We start from the raw sequence: 22,968 nt of genomic DNA, 5'->3' as shown, positions 1-22,968 counted from the left end.
CAGGGGTGAACATGTGCCTCCTGGGCTGCCCTCAGCAAGTGTCGCACTCAAGTAGGGCACAGACTCGAGAATCCCAGACGTTCCTTGGGGATCCAGCCATTTCTCCTGCCTGTCCATCTGATGCCTGAATCCCTTCTCTAGCAACCCCACCTCTGCTTGCACAGCTGCAGTGGTGAAGAGCTCACTCCAGTGTGGGGGAGGCCTTCCCATCCCTAGCTTGCTCTCTTGTTAGAAAGTTCTGCCTCTGCAGGAGCTGAAATCTATTTCCTGGTGGCTTCCCCCACTGATGCTGACCCTTCCCCTGGCTCCCAGATGCCATGCTACTCCCCTAGCGTTGGTGACAGCTCCTTGGGATGGGCAGGGGGGATGTCTCACAGGCCTGGACCTCCTGTCCCCCTGGCTCCCTCCTGTCCCTTCAGCCACTCCTCCAGTGACAGGGAGCGGGCATGGGGCTCAAGAAACCAGAGAAGGACTCTGTGTTCCGCATTCCTTAGTGCTCACAGGTGTGAGTTCTCTAATATTGCTGCTCTATTTTGGTGTCAGAGGTGCACTTCGCATCTTGTTGATTTCCTATAGAGGTTTGTGTTCATCATCTTAACTGGATAATATTCCTGTTTTATTAATATCCAAATGTTTCTGTAAATATTGGTTTGGTCCCAGGAGACCGCTGCAATTAAAGCCATAGGCACTTTGTCACAGGAAAGCAACGCGGTTCTGAAGGCTAATTTCATTTCCAACAAGTCGGTGCGGCCTGACTTCAGGGACCGCCAGCAGAGTGGTGAGTTCCTTGGGGCTGCTGGCAGAGGGAAGACTCCTGGCTGGGGAGTCCAGAATAGGAGGTCATGCCTTATGTGAGAAGGGGGCCTGGGCCTGGTCCCCCTTCCTCAGGCAGCCCTGGTCTCGGCCCTGGGGATCTCAAGATGGAGGGTGTATAGACTTTCAGAACAGCCTCTGTTTAGCCAGGGAGGGTGGCCTTAAGCACAGGACTCTGGAGTTTAGTGGGGGTGGCGGTGGGTGGGGTGGTCACCACTATCTGGGAAATGAGGGACAGTCTCCTGTACTCAGGGGTGATTGAGGATGTGTAGGATTTCAGATTTCCTATTCAAATCATCACGAACTTTGTGGCTTAAAATAGCACATCTACTATCTTATGGTACTAGAGCTCAGAAGTTGAAAATCGCTCTCTCTCAGCCAAAATCAAGGTGTCAGCAGCACTGGTTCCTCCTGGCAACTCTGGGAGAATCTGTTTCCTTGCCTTTTCCAGCTTCTGGAAACCTTCTTTCTTTGGCTCTCAGCCCCATCCTTCATCTTCAAAGCCAGGAGGTGGACTCATTGGACAACCGACAGCAGGGAGCTGTCGGAAGGGCTGATGTATCTGGGCAGAGCTCAGGTCACAGGTCCCCTCAACCCTGTGCCTGAGTAATGGGAGGACAGGAACTGTCCCAGGGGACACTATCTGCCCTCAGATCCCATGAGTCCCCACAAGGGGTGCCCACAGAGACCACAGTCCCGTCCCCAGGCCTGGTCCTCACATCAGCAGGCTGTGTCTTCAGGCAGAGGCATGCAGCCCAGCCCCTGGGCATTTGTCGCAGCCCTGCATGATCATCTCAAGATGTAGCATAAACCCTCCCGGGCTCAGGATATCTACACAGTAGACTAGATGGACACTGTTCATTTACTCATTCTCTCATTCGTCTCACAGCTTTGAGCACCAACTGCATGCAGAGTATGGTGCTGGACCCTGGAAACAAAACAAAGCACCACCCCTCCCTATTTTGCAGCACTGCCGTGTTAGTTGGGGAAGGGATGTGACAGCCTTGGTGCTTGTGGTCAGCTCTGCAAACCAGCACAAAGTCAGTGATCTGAACTCCTGAGCCCTCCATCTAGGCTCATGAGGCTGGTGGCCCCCACAGAGACCCCCATGTCTCATAACACTGCTGCCCATGGTCTGCTGCCTGCTTTCCTGCTCTTGGTAACTCTGGGGAAGTGAGAAAAACCATATTTGGGGGGAACAGATAAGTGGCCATTGAATAAAGGGAAACCAGGTTTCCTTTAGGAAACCTCAGCCTGTGATGTGAGAGTGTAAACAGAATGAGAAACCTGGACTTAATCATGGGAGTGTGGTTTGAACCAGCGAGTCACCAGATCTCAGGAGGCCCCAGGGTATTAGTTTCCTGGGGCTTCTGTAATGAGTCACCACAAACTGAACGGCTGAAAGCAGGAGACATTCATTCTCTTATAGTCCTGGAGGCCAGAGTTCTGAAATCAAGGGATCAGTGAGGCCATGCTCTCCCTGAAGGCTCTGGGAGAGAACCCTTGCTTACCTCTTCCAGCTTCTGGTGGGCCCAGGCGCTCCTCAGCTTGTAGTTGCATCACTCCTGTCCCTCCCTTTGTCTTTACATCACCTTCTCCCTTATGCCTCTGCCCAAGTCTCCCTCTGCCTTTCTCGTATAAGGACACTTATCATTGGAGTTAGGGCCCATCCAGGTAATCCAGGACGATCCTTGAATTAATTACATCTACAGAGACCCTTTTTCTAAGTAAGGTCACTTGCATAGGTTCTGATGATTAGGATAGGACACACCTTTTGGACCATCACCATCCAACCCACTGGCTCTGCAGTGTGAACGTGCAAATGTCATGTGTGTATCATGCTAGTATCACATATGTGCAGTAGATCCCATACATGTTCACTTATGTACTTGCCCTTTTTAACAAGTTTCAGTTATACTTAACTTCAGCTATAGGTTATTAAGAGCTAATAGAAATCTGAAAATTAGATGGCTCCATTTTTCAAAAGGAACAGTTTCTTCAGTAAGTGTTCATCAGTTTTAGAAAGGTAGAAATACAATCACATGGATAACTTCTCTGGGACTGTAAGTACATGCCTCAAATCTTTGAAAAACTTCAGAGCTGCAGAGGGCTGCTTTAGCAACTGTAAAATTCAAAAAGGCAAAGAGTTGGGGGATGGCGCAGGTAAGGTTTTGAAACTTACTCTCCTAGAACCACAAACATCGGGTGAAAGAAACATCCCCTCTTCAGCATCCTGACGAGCTTCTACTTGCACACCTCTGATGACAGGGCGCTCACTATATACCAAAGTTGCCTATTCCACCGTTCGAAAGTTCATTTGGCTTTAATACAAAATCTGCTTTCCTTACTCATCCATTGGGCCCATCTCCAACACAGGGGTGCCCTCTGTTCCACGTGACAGTCCTTCAGTGTTTGAAGTCGCCCATCACTTCCTGCCTTAGTTTACTCTTCTCCAGGCTAATCTTTTAATTAGCTTAAATTAATGGTGATTCTTGGGGAACTCCAGCCCCAGTAAAAGTGACCTGAATATTCAAAGATTTGAGTGTTTCAAATGCCTGTTTATCCTAATTAGCATCTTAACTACAGCAGTGCCCTCTGCCTCTAACGAGCCACATTTTCGCATGTTCCATATTTTAATGGATTTTACTTGAATGAACTGTTTAATCAAGTGAAGACACATTTCATGAATGAATAGAAGTAAATCTATAATTACACACTTTAGTCAGGTAAGAGGAGTGACATTTCGGCACAATCTAGGGCTATATATAGCGTGTGTATTTGAATGACAAAGTAGGTTACCTCAGCTTCCATAGGAGATCTGGGAATTCGCTTTGCTCTCAAGTTCATTTCGTAACCTAATTAGAATTTTCAAAGAGTTGTAAAGTGCAAGTGGTGCAGACCTGGCTCTCCCCATCTTTAGCTGGATCTCTGCCTTTCTGGATGATTCCACAGCTGGCACAGTGGCCTCCTTAGGGAAGGTGTCTGGGGGAGCTGCTGACCCACAGTGTCCTAGGGTCTTGAGAGTCCCCGAGGCCTCACCTCCACTTGGTGCTTCACTTTCCGTCAGAGCCCTCCTGGCCTGGGACGTGTGGCACGAATGTGAGAAACTGCAGCTGTAACAGTCCTTTGCTGCTCTCTTCCTGTCTCTCTCTCTCTCATCCCCTTCTCCCTGCTTTCCTTCTCACCATCCTGCCTTCTGATGTGGTCAGATCTGCTGGTGCTGCTGGGGGCCAGGAGTAGAAAGATCGGATGATTAAAGAAGAGACGTAGTTATTGATTGGGGCAGGAGAGAGGCCCAGGTGTAAAGGAAGATGGTGCCTAGGTGCTAGGTAGCAGTCCAGAAAAGGATGGAGCCCACAGGCTAGGGAGTGACTGGACAGGAGATGGAATGAAATGAAACAGGAGCCCTGAGTGAAAACCTGAGGTGTTAGAAGGCCCCTCGCCACGCCGGCCTCCTGGCCTCAGGCTCCGTACATTGCCTTGCTGGAGGAAGAGGGGTTCCAGGGCTGCAGTGGGGGCTGTCTAGAGGAAGGGAGTTTGTGGGCCCTACCTGTGTGCAGCAGAAGGTTGCAGGCAGACAGGAACCTCCAGGGCGTGCAAATGTCCCAGGACCCTGAAGCTGGGACAACAGCTTGACCCACAAGGCAGTTATTTAGGGTGCAGCACACAATGCCATTATTTCATAAGCCCAGTCTCTAGGTGATTTCTAGAGAGGGAGAATCACCTGGGCAGCTGGGTGTGTTAGTGGAGAGGTGCTGCCTCGGAGCAGGGAGGAGGCCTGCAGGTGGACTGGAGTGTGGCCTGCTCAGAGGCAGTGATGAGCCTCCCTCATAGAACAGGGTGGGCCCATTTATGCCTCAAACGGGTCACATGGACTCAGCCACACTAAGCCAAGAAATTCTCCCGAACAGCCTGTTCACCTCTAACTCTCCTGGTTCCGTTAGCTTTTCCCCTTCTCCTCTGATCCCCTTCTCCTCCTCCAGCCTGCCCTCGCAGCACCAGCTGTGTGTCCCCAGTACCAAGCCTGTGGATAGAGGCTGTGTGCGTGGTTGGAGGAGAGAGGCCATTGTGATGGCTTCATCGGAGTGACAGGTCCCTGTCACCCCTTCTCCCACGGTCCGTGAACCAGCTTGGGTGGAAGCTGTGGATCAACCCCCTGGACTCGAGGTTCAGACAGCTGATCTGACCTGATGGTGTGTTCTGCCGCTGGCCTGAGCAAGACGGTGCTCCCAGCTCTGAGCTTTCCCCTAAAGCCACTGACTCTGCCTGGCTCTTGACTTCTTTCAAGATGTTGGATTTCCTTAGGCTTGAAATATGAGTTGAAGTGTTAAAATTCTTGGATTTGGATCTGTGATTCCCAAGGCTGTACCGGAATCCCTGAGGAGTCGTTGATATCACCCTTTGTGACCTTTATACTTCCAACCCCTCTGCCACCATGTCCATGGTCTTTCTTAGAAGATTCTTGGTCCCTGTTGTAGCCACACCTCTCTCCTGTGAACCTGAGCCACTTTGTCATGATCCCTGACAAATGCAATTAGGACTGAGCCCAGCACTCCAGGTGTACTCTGAGGTGGGCAGACTAGACAGTGACTGTCCCCTCCATCATTCTAGATGTGATGTCTTTTTAAATGTGGATCCCAGTCCTACTCACCCATTTGGCAACTGCCTGACTCACATCAACACATGCTGGTCTCCTAATCAAGGGGACAATATCCGAGCCATAGAAGGCATTTTTTTTCATATTCATTTTAAAGTTATCCTGCCTCATTTAGGACAGTGGTCCTCACACTTGAACATATGTCGGAATCACCTGGAGGGCCGATTAAAACCCAGATTGCTGGACCCCACCCCAGAATGTCTGACCCATTGCGTCTCAGGTGGGCCCGAGAATTTGCCTTTCTAACAGGTTCTCCCAGGTGATGCTGGCGTTACTAGTCCAGGGCTGCACTTTAAGAACCACTGCTTTAGGGACAGGCTTTCTGCTATGACTTTGTATCCACAGTCCATACCAGTTCTTAAGGGGAAAAATATCAACAGCTGTTGCCTCTAAGCCTATTTTTTATCATTTATTCCTAGAGTTCTGACCCCCTGGTTCTCCCTAATGCCAAGTGAGTTGGGTTGCTTCCAGATTTGCTCCAGTGGCCAGGGCCAGGACTCATTGCTCCAGAAGCAGGGAGAGTTCTTCCCTTAGGTAATCTCAGCCCTGTGAGCTGGTCCTGAGGACCCAGGCTTTGAGGACTCCCAACCCTTCCTAGTCCCCCTTGTAGCAGCACTCGGGGCCCAACTCACCTCATCCCATTGGCAGCCTGACCCTCCCTTCCAGGTGATGGGCAGCCTTCTTCTCCATCCCCTCCCAGCCCATCAGCACCCATCTCGCTCCCTTCCTCCCAGGATGGCCAGGGCCCTTAGCAAATAAGACTCCTGATGGCTGCCTCCTAAGGCCCCAAATGCAGATGAGGGCCCAGGTGGACTCTGGCTGTACTTGAGCATGTGTGTATGTGTGAATATATTTATTTTATTGAGAATTAAGTGTTACTCCTTTCCAGGAAGAACATATTTCTGCTTTTATAGTGGAGGTGAATAAAAAATAGGATTCACTTTGCTGAAATGCAGTTTATAGCAAGCTGATAAAAGACATTGGCCCCGTAAAACAAGAGATACGTGCAGTACCAGAATGGGGAAAAAAAAAAGAAAGGTGTTTTTTCTAACTTAGTAATCTTTAATCAGTGCATTGAATGATCCTTCCATCTACATGTGAGAGTATGAGTTTATTTCCTTGTGAGGTAGATCAATTGCATTATTTCTTTACCATGCTTTGGTTATTTTAAAATACCATTTATTACTAGTTTTTTGCATTTGTTTTCCCTAAAAATGTCCATTAGAGTAAATACTCCCACTGAGCAGACTACTTGGTGCTGAAATTATGGTCAGTGAGTGGCTGACGGCACCAACCATCTGTTCTGACCTGTTCTGGCTCATAAGCCTCAGGAGCTGTCCACATCTGGCAGGATCCAAAAGAGCCAGCTTGAGGCCATTCAGAGAGCACTGGCCGGGGAGTCACACCTCAGCTTCTTCATTTGTGAAATTAGGGGCGAAATGAGATGACCTCTAGGGTGTTTCTGCTTGGTTTGTTTTGAGTTCTGAGCGCCTGTAAAATATTTTTTTCTGCCATAATTATATACAGCTCTCATGCCCACACTTATTTACAGATAGATACGCCAAGCCACTGACAGCCTTGATGCTGGGTCTTATACCTGGAAATGATCATTCCAGCTTTTAGGCAGCATAAAGAACTTTAGAATTTACAAAGCCATTTCCCATCCTCAGTGTTTTTGCCAGGCCCTGTAAGTTACATGCTGTATAACTCCCATTTTAGAGGTGAAAAGACAGATTCAAAAGAGCTCGAGAAGTTTCCTTCAGTTTGGGTGGCGAGGACATGAAGAGTCAGGGCTCAATTGTGCGTGCCTTAGTAGTATGTGCACTGGCTGCTTTGCCTTCTGGCAGGGCTGAGTTTGCATATTTTAATATTGCATATCAATGATTGTTGGTCCACAGCACCCCCATGACACAGAAACCTAATAATGGAACCCCACCTGCCTCCAAAAAGGATTTGACGCAGCAGAAGTAAACCATAATGGCAAAGTCAACTCTTTTTTCAACCAACTAGTTCCCAATCTTCTGTCAAAATAGAGGTAAAAACTAAAGATGGACGAGGTTCACCCTGATTGAGACAGTTACATTCGTCTTACAAACGTATGCATCACAAAGTATTTCGAGCATTCAGCAGAGCGCAGAACACTAAACACCCATGGTCTTGCTACCCGGAGTTAGTGTGTTCACGTTTTCCTCTATTGGCATCATATTTCTTTAAAAAAAAATGAAATACAGCAGTTCCCACCGCAACCCTTTTTGTTCCCCTTCTGTGTGGGGGTCAGGGCCAAATTATTCAAAACATTTTGATATATACATTGGGAGGATCTATCAATTGTTGAAACAGGAAGTACTTTTTTATCATGGTAAAATGTACATAACATCAAATTTACCATTTTAACCACTGTAAAATTTACAGTGCAGGGACGTTAAGTACCTTCATATTGTTGTGCAAGAAGCACCAGCAGTTATCCCCAAAACTTTTCATTACCCCAGACAGAAACTCTGTACCCACAACTCCATTGTCCCGTCCCCCAGCTCTAGGAACCACTATTCTCCTTTATGTTTCTATGCACTTGACTACTTTAAGTACCTCACCTAAGTGGAATCATACTTTTGTCCTTTTGCATCTGGCTTATTTCACTTAGCATAATGTCTTCATTCATATTGTAGCATGTGTCAAAATTTCATTCCTTTTTAGGCTGAATAATATTCCATTGTATGTATAAACCTCAGTTTGTTTATCTGCTCATCTGTTGATGGACATTGCTTCCAAAAGATGGTTGCTTCCACCTTTCGGCATAATACTACTATGCACACAAGTGTCCAAATACCTCTTTGAGTCCCTGTTTTCACTTCTTTGGGGTATATACCCAGAAGTAGAATTGCTGGATCATATTACCATATGATGAGAAATTTTCAGAGTGCACAAGGTTCCAGTTTCCAGTTTATCCACATTCCCATCAACACTTGCAGGGTTTTGGTTTTTGATAATAGCTATCTTAATAAGTATAGACAAGAAGTGCTTTCAAAGCTCATCTTCAGTTAAAGAGGAAGAGACTGAAATGCTAAGAGGGAAAAGGTCCTTCAGAGAGGCTGAGGTCACAAGCAAGTCAGTGACATAGCAAGACCTGGAATCTGGGTCCCCAGACTCCCACCCGGTTATTTCTACCAAAACACAGTCTAGTTTCCATGGCTTTCTGTCCAAGTGTGTACAGTCATAGACATGGACCGCATACAGATTTCAGATTTATTTGTTTTGATCCTAACTTTATTTTTTTTTAATTTGAAAATAGTGTCAACATTTTAAAATGTGCTCATGCTGAGATGCTCAGAGCTGAGATGCTCTGTGTGACTGTAACCCGCCAGGCTCCTCTGTCCACGGGATTCTCCAGGCAAGAATACTGGAATGGCTTGTATTTTCTTCTCTAGGGGATCTTCCTGTTACTACTAGTGCCTCCTGGGAAGCCCTTTAAGATGTGAGGGATCCTACTTTATTTTAAAAATCTAGGAACTTCCCTGTAGTCCAATGGTTAAGACTCCATGCTCCCATTGCAGGGGGCACGGATTCAATCCCTTGTTGGGGAACTAAGATCCTGCATGCTGCGCAGTGTGGCCAAAAAATAAATAAAAATATAGATTTCTTATTTCTGCCTTCCAAATCAGAAGGTCTGGTGATTCTGGACCAACATTCTGGCATAGCATGTTTGGAGTTGAGCGGCAAGTGCTGTCTTTAGGTGAAGCATTAGTTTGCCACACTGTCGCCAGGCCCCACCACTCCCTAGTATCCTTCCACACAGACTGCTTCACACACTGGCTAGTTTGTATGACACTGGAGCTTGCAGCTCTCTCCTTTAAGCACGTAGGTGTTAGTCATTCTGTGTGTCAGCAGATGCATCGATATGTTTAACATTACAGGCTGGTCCCGCACCCCCCACCCTCTCCTCTGTTTTTGCTTTGTCTTACTGAATATCTCAGCTATTTCCTCATCCTAGAAATGAAGTCATATTGCAAATAAATAATGAAAAATATAAACAGGGAAGTATTTTAATAGTCTAATTTGGAGACAGTGTGATGTATTTGCCTAATCTGATTTGGAGATGATATGAAACACCAGCATGAAAGTCCAGTGACTTGGATGCTTATCTTAATTCTTCCAGGAAATTCCTGTCTGGCATCCTTCTGCTTGTGTGTCCTCAGGGGAGGAGAATCTCCAAGGTCCCAGGGGACAATCTAGGTTTTAATGAAGATAAAACCTACTCCTTTTTCATATCGATGGAGAAAATCACCTCACCCATTTGAGCCACTTCCCAGACCCCTGTGAAGTGGCCCTTCCTATGACTGCCGGCACACCCACCCTCTGCTCTCTCTTTGCTGGCAGGTGAGAAATGACCTGACCGGGGTTCTGTATGGTGAGGACATCGAGATTTCAGACACCGAGAGCTTCTCCAATGATCCCTGCACCAGTGTCAAAAAGCTTAAGGTACGTGCAGCGGGCCAGGGCCTGGAGGCCAGACTGATGGCATGCTCATGGGGTTCCCCCAAATCCCTGACTTTGAAAGAGTCTTGAATTCAGGCTGTTTCATTTTGTCCTTGGCATTTGAGATGTGAGGAAAAGCTCCCAGGAGCTGGCTGTCCCTTGCTTGTTGTCCAGCACTGGCCAGAGGCCTGCTTGCCAGATGCATGGCCATGTGGAATTGCTGGGTGATTTCGTATCTCTCAGCAGAGCCTGAGAGGCAAGCAGGGCACAACAGACATCACTGGCACCCACTCAAGGACAGGCTAGTGGGAACACTAAAGACTCAGACCTGGTCCCTGTCTTCAGGGAGCTTCCTTCCTGTTGTGAAGAGGCTCACAGTCAGAACCTCTCTTGCCCAAACCCACAGCAAGGAAGTAATGTGGTTGGAACTGAAAGCTCAGGCTCCTGACTCCCTCCAGTGATGCTCACTCCAGGAACAGAAGGGTCAACTAGATGTTTGCAGTTGTAAGTAGCCCCCAGCTGTCATCTGCAATTCATTTCCGAAACTCTCTCAAATGCCATGTTTGTGCCAGACCCTCTCCTGGGTTCACAGCCAGCATCAGGCTTGCCTATGTCCTCAGGTGTCTGAAGGCAGATACATCCCAGGGAAACCAGGGACAGAGGGGCTGGGGAACAAAGGGAGAAAGTGACTCATCCCACCCAGGAGAGGATTCAGACATGGCTGCAGAGAAGGGACAGCCATGGAGGATGAAAAGGGTGGAGACCCGCAGGGTAAAAATCAGAGGCAGGGCAGCCATGCTCTGTACTTGGGATCAGCAGGAATTCCAGGAAGCTGGAGTATCGGGATGGGGACACAGAAAAGATGCCAAGGCTGGAAATAGAGTTTGGAGTCAGTTTCCATGAGCCTTGAATGTTGAGCTAAGAAGTTTGGTCTTTTGTGCCAGGCAGTGGGGAGCTTCTGGGGGTTGTATGTAGGTACATAGTTAACGCTGTCACCCTACTCTTCCATTCCCCATGCCCACACTGAAAGTAGCCTGGGGCCTCAGATGCCAACTGCTGACATGTCCCTTCTCTCTTGGCGAGATCCCAGATTATACTGATCAGAGCAGGTGGCCGTTTAGAGCTTATGAAGCCCTCAGTTCACACATGGGGAGACTGAGACACAGAGATGGGGACAAGGGAGCAGAGCACCAGTTGTTTGTCACCTGCCCAGGAGCAGACACCACATGCGCACGTGATATTTTAGCCCCGGAAGCTCTGCCGATGAGGAAACGGTAGTAAGGAAGGGCCTGCTGGTAGCCCGGGTGTGTGCCCAGCTCTTTCCCCACAGGCCGTGTGATCTGAGGGTGCTCAGGTTGTGTGGGGCCCAGAGCGTGCAGAGGGGAGGAGTGCCTGCTCTGCAGGGACTACCTGGGGTGACTGGGCCCCTGGTGCTGCGCTGACATTCTCCTGCCACATGCAGTGTCTCCCCAGGGTGGGCCCTGGAAATAGCTTCCTGCACCGGGGTGGCCTGGCGGAATTCTGTGGGCTTTCAAGTTTAAAGAGTCTTTGTGTGAGGAGCAGACGCACTCGTTGAAAGTCTGCAAGAAACTGGGGCTAGAACTTGGTGCTCTGCTCACCAGCCAGCCAACGCCACCAGAAGCAAGAGTGATCTGAATGCTGATGGAAATAGCAACCGGCCTTTCCAGAGCCCTGAGCAAGGGCTAGAGCTCTTGGCTTCACCTGCCCATTCAGCCCTCCCCAGAGCCCTGGGACAGAGGGGATTTTTGTATCCTCATTTCACAAATAGGGAACTTGAGGCTCAACAAGGTTAAGGACCTCATCCCTAGTCACCCAGCTGGAAAGTGGTGCGTTGGAATTCAAACTCGGATCTGGGCAACACCATGGCCCAGCTCCCCCACCGCCCCGCACAGCTGCGGTTCTGAGAGAGGGTTCCAGCATCACATAAGCCCGGGAGACAGAGCCAAGGACAGCACGCTCAGTCTCTTGGCAAAGGCTCCCCTCAACATGGAGAGCTCTTCCCTCACCACCTGCGTAGCTACTTCTCAAACCTTCCTCTAGTCTTTTCTCAGTTGTCCCCCTTTCCCAGAGGCTTTATTTAAAGTTTAAATTCCGGCCCCTCACACTCCCACTCCCCCTTTCTGTTAATTTCCCCCATTTCACTGATGGATATCTGTATCAGTTTCCTGGGGCTGCCATAACAAAGCACCATAAACTAGGTGGCTTAAAACAACAGAAGTTTATTCTCTCACATCTTAAGGACAGAAGACCAGGGTCAAGATGTTGGCAAGCCCATGCTCTGTAGCAGGCTCAGGGACTCTTCCGTACCTTTCTCTAAGCTTCTAGTGTCAACTGGCAGTCCTTGGGATTCCTTGACTTGCAGCTATGTAACTCCTTTGCCTAAACTGACATTTCCCCTCTTTCCCTTCACATATTTTTCTTCTTAGGAAACTGGTCTTGGAGGATTAAGAGCCTGCCCTGCTCCATTATCACCCTACCTTAACTGATTTCATCTATTAATACAATGAGGCTGTTTTCAAATGAGGTCACGTTCTGAGGTATCAGGGGTTAAGACTTCAACATATCTTTGGAAGATGCAGATCACCCCACAGCAATATCTGACCTCCCGTTCATTTTTCCCAGTTGTTTTGCCGTCTGTCTCTCCCCACTAGAATGATAGCTCTAGGAAGCAGCAGTTTCTGTATGTCTGGATCACTGTTTTATTCCCCACCACCCGGAACCAAGCCTAATTTGCTCGACAAATTTGCTGAATGGGCATAAACCAAATACAAATCTGGACAGACAAAGCCAACAGAACACAAGGATAAAACACTCAGAGAAAAGTAACTTCTGGAGAGCTCAGAAAAGAAGCAAATATCTGGTGGGATAAGATAGAGAAGGAAGTACAGCAGACAAGGAAGAAAACTAAATAGTGACTGCTGCTGCTAAGTCGCTTCAGTCGTGTCTGACTCTGTGTGACCCCATAGACGGCAGCCCACCAGGCTCCTCCGTCCATGGGACTTTCCAGGCAAGAATACTGGAGTGGAGTGCCATTGCCTTCTCTGAAATAGTGACTAGCAGAATTAAAATCTGCTTTGGAGGTAGTAGAGAGCAGAGTTAATGCCACGAAAAATAAAAATCAATAATATGCAGGACAAACTTGAAATGCTTTCCCAAAATTTAGAGGAAATGGTCAAAGAGATCAATCTAATGAGAGGAAAGATAAGTTATGGACACTGGAGAAGAGAGATGCTGAGGGAAAGCTGGGACAAATGAAACAGAACCAAAATCTAAAACAAAATAGGCACCCGAGTATCAGTAAGTTCAGCTACCACCCAGATCGTCCATTCTCCATGGAAAGGAACCAGGGTCCTTGGAGAAATGGCTGACCTGGGATTGGGACAGGAAACATACCAAATGATCCTGGAGCGTCCTGTAGTGCCGTAAAGTTGAGGACGTGCTCAAACCACGTCAACAACACACACTGAGTTGGAGGGGGAGTGGTGTCAGAATTGTTCACCAGCCAAATGAAGTAGCCACTGAAAGAGCTCCCAATGGCCAGAACTGAAACATTTGAGCAATACAGTAAAAGTAGTATTGGATTATAACCCAAAGTATAAAACAAAAGCCCATGACTGAGTAGGTAAATGGGAGAGAATATACAAATCTTCTGTGCCAAAGAATTCCAAATAATATGTGTAGATATTTCAGGCCCAAGGAAATGGAGCAGAAGTACCCACTTGTTAAGTGTCTTCCTTCCAAAGAGCACAGGATGAAAAGGGGGAAAAGAAGAGTAACTTTAGAGTGGAAGAACCTGACCAGTGCTACATTGGCCAAGTGACCAAGGTCAGCATTTACATGGTAAGTCCTGTTGATAGTATATACCTTTGATATGATCCCCCAAACCTATAAACCCAGTCTAACTGAGAAGTGAATTCTGGTTGAAGGCCATCCTGCAAAATACCTGACCAGTACTCCTCAAAACTTTTTCGGTCTTCAAAACTAAGGAATGCTTAAGCCAAAATGAGCCTACAAAGACATGACAACAATATATAATGTGATATCTTGAATGGGATCCAGGAGGAGAAAAAGGACACTAGAGAAGAAAAAAAACAACAACTAAGAGTATCTGAATAAAGTATGAGCTTTAGTTAATTATGAATGGATATTGATTTATTAATTGTAACAAATGTACTATGTTAAAGTAAGATGTTAATAATAGGGGAAACTGGGTGAGAGACATATAGAAATTCTCTATACTTTCTTTGTGATTTTTCCATAAATCTAAAACTATTCTCAAGATATTTATTTAAAAAAATAAGCAACGAACTTAAGAGGATTCAAGAGAGAACTCCTAGACGGGACCATACAAAACTGCCACTATTGAACCATTTTATAACTACACAGTCAACAGTTTTGTAAGGAAATACAGACTATATGTGCAGACTAGCTGGCCTTTCTACATTCACCAACTCTACAGAACTGGTGAAAAGAGAGTCATACCCAGACACATTTTGTCAAAAGTTTTGAAATACAAACACAAAAGGGAAAATCTACAAGTACCTAGGCCAGAAAAAAAAAAAAAAAGAATTGCCCACAAAGGTGCAAAACCAGTCTACCTCGACTCCCCTGCAGCATTCAATCCCGGAAACGACGGAGCAGCTAGGAGACATTTTCCCACATGTGAGGTTCACATGATGTACTACTAGCCAGGTGCCTTTGAAGTTAACCCTTGAAGTCCTATGTCAGCCTGCCTTGAGCAACAGCTAACTTTATAGCTGAGGTCATGACAGAAGCAGGTGAGCAGGGATCATGGAAACTGTAGAAAGAACTAAGTAGTTGTTATAAAAGTACACGCAGATGCAGAAGTTAATTTTGAAAGCAAACATGAATATACATATAATGCAAATAAATACTGTAATAACAGTAGTTGAGATATAAAAACCCAAATTCCATTAACAGAGGCCAAAATGTGAGTAAAAAAAAAGTCCTGATCTTAATTAGAAGTGGGGCTCAAAAGAGACTATTTTGCTTATGATTTTCATAATTAGAAAAATATAAGTTTAAAGGGCTTTGAATAACTTAATAGCAAATATGTTAATACTATAACATAAGCAGAACCCAAAGCTCTTGAAATACAGAAGATAAAAGCAAAGAAAATCTAGTCCACATATCAAAAAACAAAGCAAACATGAAAACCAGAAAATATAAACTAATACTGAGAATCAAATATAATCATTCTAACCAGAAATTCAAATAGGTCAAACTCCCTATGAAGAGGCAAAGACTTTCAGGTTGTGTTTTAAAGAACTAGCTATAGTTATAGTTATAGTTATATTTACAACACAGTGACACAGAAAGGTCAAAGGTAAAAGGTCAAGCAAATGTATATCAAGCAAACCAAACTGAAGCAAGGATCCGGTGTTCACATTAGAATACAGAGTATTCAAGGTACAGGCATTGACCAGGATTAAGTGGTTTTCTATAGATAAAGGTACAGTTCACCCTGAGAATAGCATACTCATGGACCAGTATTGCTCTAAAGTACATCTCACTGAAATATATAAAGAATGGCCTGTTAAAATACCAAGAAGAAGTGACACAAACACGGTAGTATTGGGAGCCACAACATGTTTCTCTCAATCTTGGACAGATCAGCCATTCAAAAATAAGCAAGAACGTAGAGGAACTGAATAATGGGATTAATCAGGCTGATTTAGCAGATATATATCAAAGTTTGTCTAAAAGAAAGTCAGGAAATAAAACCATCTCTGTGAGTTGAAGACCCCAGACCTTTAAGCTCACTCTGGATGGACCTGTTTTGATCAGGAATGTTTAATGTAAATGGTCACCAGGCTGGGCTAGGAGGCCACCCCTCACAGGGCCCTGAATATTTCCATGGTGCCCATGATGAAGCACAGGATGGTGTTGGGGAGAACACCAGGCTCCAGATGTACCCTGTGTTCATTTTGAAGCCACAGAACGCATTCCAGGACATAGTACAGCATAGGGTTCTTCTGTCTTGGTGCAGAAAGAATTCAATCAGAGACAAAGTGACAGGTAAGGGAAGAGTTTTTAGTATAGGGTGCTGTGAGAGACACAGCTGGGCAGGCAAGGGAGTGTGGCACTGAGAACTTACTGGGCTCTGGTTTTATAATCAAAGGGAAAGTGAGGAGGTGGAGAAGGCCAACTTCTTCCTTGTACTTGAGTAGACATCAAGCTTCCACCATCAGTTCTTTCTCCATGTTGGGTAGGGGAGTTTTCTTGTCCCTGCATAGTCGAACTAGGATTGTCGTGGAGCTATGAAAATGAGCAGGAAGGTGGTAAAATATACTAAAATATGGTAAATCATCTCAGGTTTCGGTTTAAGACCATCTTTTCCCTATATTTTTGTTTTTAATGTGTACAGAGGATCATGTCCTAGAAGTCATTAACTTACCTACCTCACTGGGCAGGATGTGGGTCTTATGCCACCACTGTTTTGTTGTTTGGGGGCACTTCTCATGATTCTGTTGCATTCGTTGTTAAGCAAGACTGCTCTCTTGATGGATCAGTCACTTACAAGATCTCCCATACTTTTTTCTTTATTTATGATCCTTTAGTGGGATTAACTGTTTAATTGCCTACTTTGTCCCTTTACGTTGTACCTATCAATTTCAGGAGCAGCCACCAACCCATCATTCAGGATTCAGACTCCAGGGAAATCTCCCTGTTTTATAAATCAGATGACTGGCAACCTTAATTCCATCTGCAACATTAACTCCCCCTTGCCGTGTCATAGCATGTCCCCAGCTTTCAGGGATTTTAACATGGACATCTTTGGGAAGCTATTACAGGAAGGCCACAAAGACAGGTCTTGAGGAGGACTGTTCCCCACTTTGCTCCATGGGAAAGTCCTAGTGGGAATTACTCTCTACCCCACGGGCCAGAAGCCCAGCCTGACTGCCTGAACTTGAGGTTCATACAAGTACCCCAAGGGGACTTGAAGCTACAGAATAAATGTGGTGCATCTTCCCAGCAGGCCAGCTTTTCTCAGAGACATGGGAAGAAAAGCATTATTTTTATCTTCAGATGAACATAGATATGTTATCAGAATGCTAAATATACATGAATTTTCAAGATAAAATGATAAACTTTAAAGAAGTACCATGCTTCACCAGGGCTGCTAGGGCTGTTCCCTCTTTCACTCCCATCCTTAAGAGAATATGGCTTCTGATTCTCTGCTTTTGGGGAAGGAAAAATAGTCTAAGAAAAACTAATTTTAGCTAAATGAAAGAGAATACTCATTCTGGGTGTGGAATCAGTCTGTCAGAGCCAGGGGGAACTTTGGAAAGCATCTAGGCAAACCCTCTCAGGCTTACCCCAAGGTCTCGAGACCAAAGTGAGGGGGCAGGAGCAGGCCTGGGCTTCTGACCCTTTCACCAGTGTGCCCACTGTCACAGGCCAGACCGCCTCCCAGCCCACATCACGGCTGGCCTCTAATAGCTCAGCCATCTTGTGCTCATTGCACGGCACCCCTTTCTACAACATTAAAGATGGTATCTTTTGATTTTTCAGCTACCTAGTGGGTAGAGTAAGCTGTAGAAAGCCAGGAAGCTATTAAACATGGGCTTAGACAGATGCTCAGGTGTCAGGAGACATCAGATAACTCACAGGTCAGTGTCAGGATCAACCGTCACCTTCTAGCAGAAACCACACACTGCTATCACAGGGAAGCAAGATGGGTGGCTTACTGCTTTCCTGCTCTTTTACATGCACATCAGCTATTTTAATGTCTCAGGATTGCATTTGCCCCTCAAGTCCTTCCACTTTAAAATCCAGGGTACTTTTGTCATTGCAGCAGACTGGGTGTGGAGCCCCAGCAGCCCAGGCCCTGGGGGGTTGGCCTTCTCAGCTCAGGAGGGAATATATAGGAATTAGTGGTCAAATGCTTGGGCTCTGGGGCCAAACTCACCTTGGGTCGAGGCCAAAGCCACAACTTCTTATCCCTGTGACCTGATGTCTTAGGTTGAACTCCCTAAAAACAGAGTCTGAGACCTTTGTGAAAGAGATTTATCAAGAGTGTGCTCAGGAGAAGGGGAGAGAAGTGGGGTAGGGCAAGAGGGGAGCTAGGTCAGAATGTATGGCTGGTGACTGGTTTAACCCAGCCCTGCTGGCTCTCTGGCACACAATCTGCACCACAGAGCTGGTCCCACCTTTCAACAAGGGGGCTGGAGTTTCCTACCGTGTGAGTCAGTCACTGGCTGCTACGGAGGGTGAGGTGCAACATGACCTTCCAGGGCCTGGAAGCTCCTCTTGGCTGAGGGAAGTTCTCCAGGAAAGGGAGGGACCTGGTGGCAGCCCACCCTCACTGCAACTGGGTTGGTGCTCCAGCCCCGAGGAGGGGGTGCCATAGGACCTCCAGCATATGTTGTGCCTAGGCTGTGCACTTAAGGCTCTGGGGCTCAGTTTGCACATGAGACTGTCCAGCGTGGGCATAATAATAGCACCTACCTCCTAAGGCAATAGCTAGAAAGAGTTCAGGAGCTGTCATTTGTGAGGGTTATACACTAGTCCTTTGAATTGAGTCATGCTTCTTAAGTGTTATTTTTGTGTGAGATTTTAGCTCCCTTTAAGGGCCCCAGAGACAAAGGGCTTCTTTCTAGACAACAGATGAGAGGAGCCAAGAAAAAGGAAAGGAAATCCACCCAAGGATTGGACTGAGTACGCCTTCTGGGGCCTCCCACCCCATGGCTGCTCCCTTCCACATGTGCACTCGCCTGTGAGTGTGGCCTATTGAGGGTGTAAACATAGGTCTCCGCTACCATCCATGACCGTAGATCTAGCCCTCTAAGAAGAAGCTGTCATTTGTCTGATCTCAGGACATCTATGTTCACGCCAGACAGCCCCCTGCAGGGCCAAGCAAAAGTCCATGGTGGAGACTTCTGAGACCCTGCCCTCTGCCCCTTCCAGGGTCTCTAATGCACTGTTCTGCATGCTCATCCTCAGACATGGTCATGGCTGTCCTCCCCTACCCTCTGGCAATCCTTCAACTGCCCCCGAAGCCCTTTCACCTATAGAGAAGAGTGCCTTTATACCCCTGGCAGGGAGATGGGTGGGCATGGCCAGAAGCGGGTCCTCTGCCAGCAAAGCTCTTTCCTTTCTTGGGATTTTAAGGAAACCATACAAGTTATACAACATTGAAAAGTGTGATTCTGGAACTTTTGTGATAGTGTGGGTGTGTTAAAATTTTTAAGATTCCCCCAATCCAAAATCTTTCCCTTCACCCCTGAATCTTCCCCTTCACCCCTGAGTCTTCCAACAAACTGCTACTCCAGAAAGAACAACCAGGTATATCTGCAGTTTTTACACTCTCAGGAGAACTCCTCTGCCCTGGGAGTACACATATCCCATTTTGAGAACACCTTCAGCTCTTTATGCTTCTCAAGGCACACCCCCCAAGTATCACTCTAGTCACATTTCCCATTGTCCTCGCCCAACCCTTGATCCAGGCTCCACCTGCACCAATTGCTGGCTTGTCCTCTTTTCTCCTAGATTTTGCAGCACCTTGCCCTTTACACACCATCTAGAATCAGAGTGGGTGTGAATATCTTCCTGCATCAAGTGCAGCCTAGCCCTGGATAGGCTCTTTCTCCAGGGCCCTCTAATGGTCAGGATGATTTTAGAATCCAAGGTGAGAGTGCTGGCTTTGGGGTGCTGTGCTGGATTTGGGAAAGCCTTTTGCATCTCTAGGAAGGAGTTAAGTAGATCCGTGATCCCTTGGGTCCCAGGAGAGAACTTCACAGAGGAGAAAGTGGCCCAAGCCTGGTGGGACAGGGATGGTTTCTCCAAGTAGGAGCTCATGAGCAGGAAGGGAGAGCAGCAGCCCTCCAGGCAGAATGGGTTGGGTGGGAGGGAATGGCATTCTGGATGCGTGAACTTATATAAAGAAAGAGAGGATGAGTGAGAAAGTGGATGAATGAGTGAGTGAATGAATGGATGAATGTATGGCAGACATTCTAAGAGAACTTAAGGTGGTTCATTCTCTGGGATGTGGAGGTATAGCAAGAAATGTGATTATTGAAAAGAGCAGGAGTGAGTTGGTAAAGAATCTGAGATGTTCTAAGGAGCTCAGAGTTTGATCTGTCAAGGTCTAATCCATGGAAAGATTTTACACAATCAGATTTGAATTTTGGAATGATTCCCTTGTCTGCTCTGTGGAGACTGGATGGATGGGGCAGAACTAAAGGCAGAGAGATCCAGCTGGGAGGCTGTAGTGGTTCACCAAGTAGAGAGTGATGGTGGCTCAACCCAGAGCAATGGGGCTGGAGAGACCAGAGTGATTCAGGAGTTAGTGAGCAGAGAGAACCAACAGGCCCTGGTTATGGCTAGGATGAGGAGAGGAGAGAACCTCAGGTGGCTCCCAAGTTTCTGATCTTAGGGAGTGGGAGGTTGGCAATACCATTCTAGAGATAGGCAGTACAGGAGGAGGAAAGAGGCATTTTGGGAATAATGGTGAGTTCACTTGGGACACGTTGAGCTTCAGGTGCCTGGGAGAATCCAAGTGGAGGTATCCAAGGGACAGCTAGAGAAAAGGCGGCTCAGGAGAGAGATTTGGGAGTCCACAGCTTTCAGAGGGGAGTTGTGGCTGGGGTCATGAATGAGGTTGCCCAGGGAGAGGGATGAGGGGGAGAACTGTATGGAACACCAGCATTAGGGGTGAGCAGAAGGATGAGGGGCTGATTGAGAATCTGAGCAGGAATGACCAGGAGGCAGGAGGGAGCATCATGGAAGCCAGCAACAGGGGGCAGAAGAGGGTTCATTAATCATGAATCCTACAACCACCAGGTCAGCTAAGGAGTGTTATGCCTGTTTCAGACATGAGAAAATCGAGGCTGCAGGAGATTAAAACCCAGGGTCATGTACCTGATAGGTGCTGGAGCTGGGATGTCAGCCAAGGTCTCTCTGACTCCCAAATCCAATAAGCTGTTTCTACTGTACCATGTTTAGCAACACAGAGCTTGGCACAAAGTAGATGCTTCATAAATGTTTGTTGGATGGATATGGATAGGTGAATAGAGTTAGCAGCAAGAGACTCTATAAAAAATTTAACAAATAAGCAGAAAGACCCTGAAGTGTCCCAGGAGCAAGGCCACAGAACGGAAGCAGCTTAGAACTTTTTATAGCATTGCAGACGTGGTGATGACAAAGGCTTGCCTTCCTTCGACTGGGCTCTGTTAAAGATCTTTTAAAGTCCTTTCAGAGCAAGTTTTTTTTTTTTTTTTTTCGTCTTTCCATTCTTGCTTGCAAACGAAGGATGATTTTAGAATCCAAGCCTTTTTTATTTTGCTAAAGTACATGATGAGTAAAATGGCCTCCCAGTCAGCACTTTCCAATTTTGAAAGATGCTAAAAACTGATCTTTAAAGGGATGTTTCTCTTCTTTATGCATCAAAGAGCCTTGCGGCCTGCTGGGAAGGACGGGATCAATGTCAGGAAGGTAGCGTCACCTGCAGGGCTGAGTCTCGGTGCAGAGGGTAGGACTGCAATTGGGAGCAAGCGTGTGGGCTGAGGCCTGGCTGTCTCCAGGAGGCTGCCTGTATATCCTCCTTCTGCCTGTTCTCCATGGGGCAGGGCCCAGCCTGGATCCCGTCCCCTAGAAAGCAACCAAGAACCCCTTACCCTGACCCAGGAGAGAACTTCAGGAAGACACTCAGTAAATCTTTGTTGAATGAATAAATGAGTCAAAGGACCTATGGTGAGGCTTCCCAGGTGGCACTAGCAGGAAAGAACCCACCTGCCAACGCAGGAGACATTAGAAATGCAGATTCGATCCCTAGGTCGAGAAGATCCCCTAGAAAATGAAATGGCAATTCACTCCAGTATTCTTGCCTGGAGAATCCCATGGACAGAGGAACCTGGTGGGCTGTACAGTCAATGGGGTCGCAAAGAATCGGACACGACTGAAGCGACTTAGCATGCAGCACAGGACCTATGATACAATATATACCTATTAACCCCATTGAGGTAATAAGATAATAACTATTTATAGAACGTTTGAATATAGATTTTCCTTTGAAATAAAAAGAGAAGCATGGGTTAGGAGAAGGTTATAAAAAACTTATTCTAGCTGGGGGTTTCCTCTTTGTCAGGAACTATGGTAAGCACTTTATAAGGATAATTTCATTTAGCTGTCTAAGTAAGCACTGTAAGTAAGTTATTCCCATCTTGTAGATGAGGAAATTGAGGCCAAGTTGGGGAAAAGAGCCACTTGATGCCACCCAAGTGGAGCTGAGATTTGAACAAAGCTCAGAACTCGAAGAGACTCTTAAATGCCTTAATTGGGAAGCTCTGTGGACTCCTGGAAGGTGGAAAAGCCTAGCATACTGAGAGGTGGGGTGTTGACTGGGAACTTGTTTCTGCTGCCAACTACCCTGGGGACCTTGGAAGTTCCTTTCTCTCGTCTGGCCTCAGTTTCCCTAAGTGTAGAGTGAGGTTGGAAAGCAGGCGCTGTGTCAGTGTCCCCCAGTGTTTGCCTGCTCTTGTTGGAGGACAGCAGGGAAGCTGAGGCCCTTCCGAGCCATTCGCTTTGACCTGTAGCCTGTGACCTCCTGGGCTGTGCCGATCACGTGCTCACCTCCATATCCGTGTCTTCTGTCCACAGGGCAATGACGTGCGGATCATCCTCGGCCAGTTTGACCAGAATATGGCAGCAAAAGTGTTCTGTTGTGTAAGTAACACTTTGGTTGTGTCCTTTGTGTCTTTGGGGAGGTTCATGAAGCTTCTTCTTGAATTCATTCTTACTGCCTGATCCTTAAATAGCATCATAGTGTTATGGAAAGATGCGGGGTCTGGCTGCTCGCTGCTCAAAAGCCAATAAACAGACCAGGTTGGTGGAAGGGAAAGTTTGCTTTATTTCAGATGGCGGCAACTCGGCAGGAGGATGGATGTCTGTCCAAAGGCCAGCTCCCCACCACTGACAGTCAGTGGGGAAGCTCTTTTATAGACAGACGGAGGGGGCTACATTCAGAAACAGCATAGTCAGCT

General features: G+C 46.8%; 1 protein-coding gene across 1 annotated transcript in view; it reads left to right on the top strand.

Annotated features, from left to right (window-relative positions):
* GABBR2 (gamma-aminobutyric acid type B receptor subunit 2) overlaps positions 1-22,968 on the top strand; it is a 368,988-nt gene that overhangs the window by 176,727 nt on the left and 169,293 nt on the right. Inside the window, exons 4-5 of the mRNA XM_061425770.1 lie at positions 9,845-9,946; positions 22,586-22,651. Coding sequence (XP_061281754.1) covers positions 9,845-9,946; positions 22,586-22,651 — 168 coding nt within the window. The remainder of the gene's footprint in view (positions 1-9,844; positions 9,947-22,585; positions 22,652-22,968) is intronic.

The sequence above is a fragment of the Bos javanicus genome, chromosome 8 (assembly GCF_032452875.1).
Source record: "Bos javanicus breed banteng chromosome 8, ARS-OSU_banteng_1.0, whole genome shotgun sequence".
NCBI lineage: Eukaryota > Metazoa > Chordata > Mammalia > Artiodactyla > Bovidae > Bos > Bos javanicus.
Note: the sequence above shows the minus strand (reverse complement) of the source record. Positions and strands in the feature narration are given on the sequence as shown.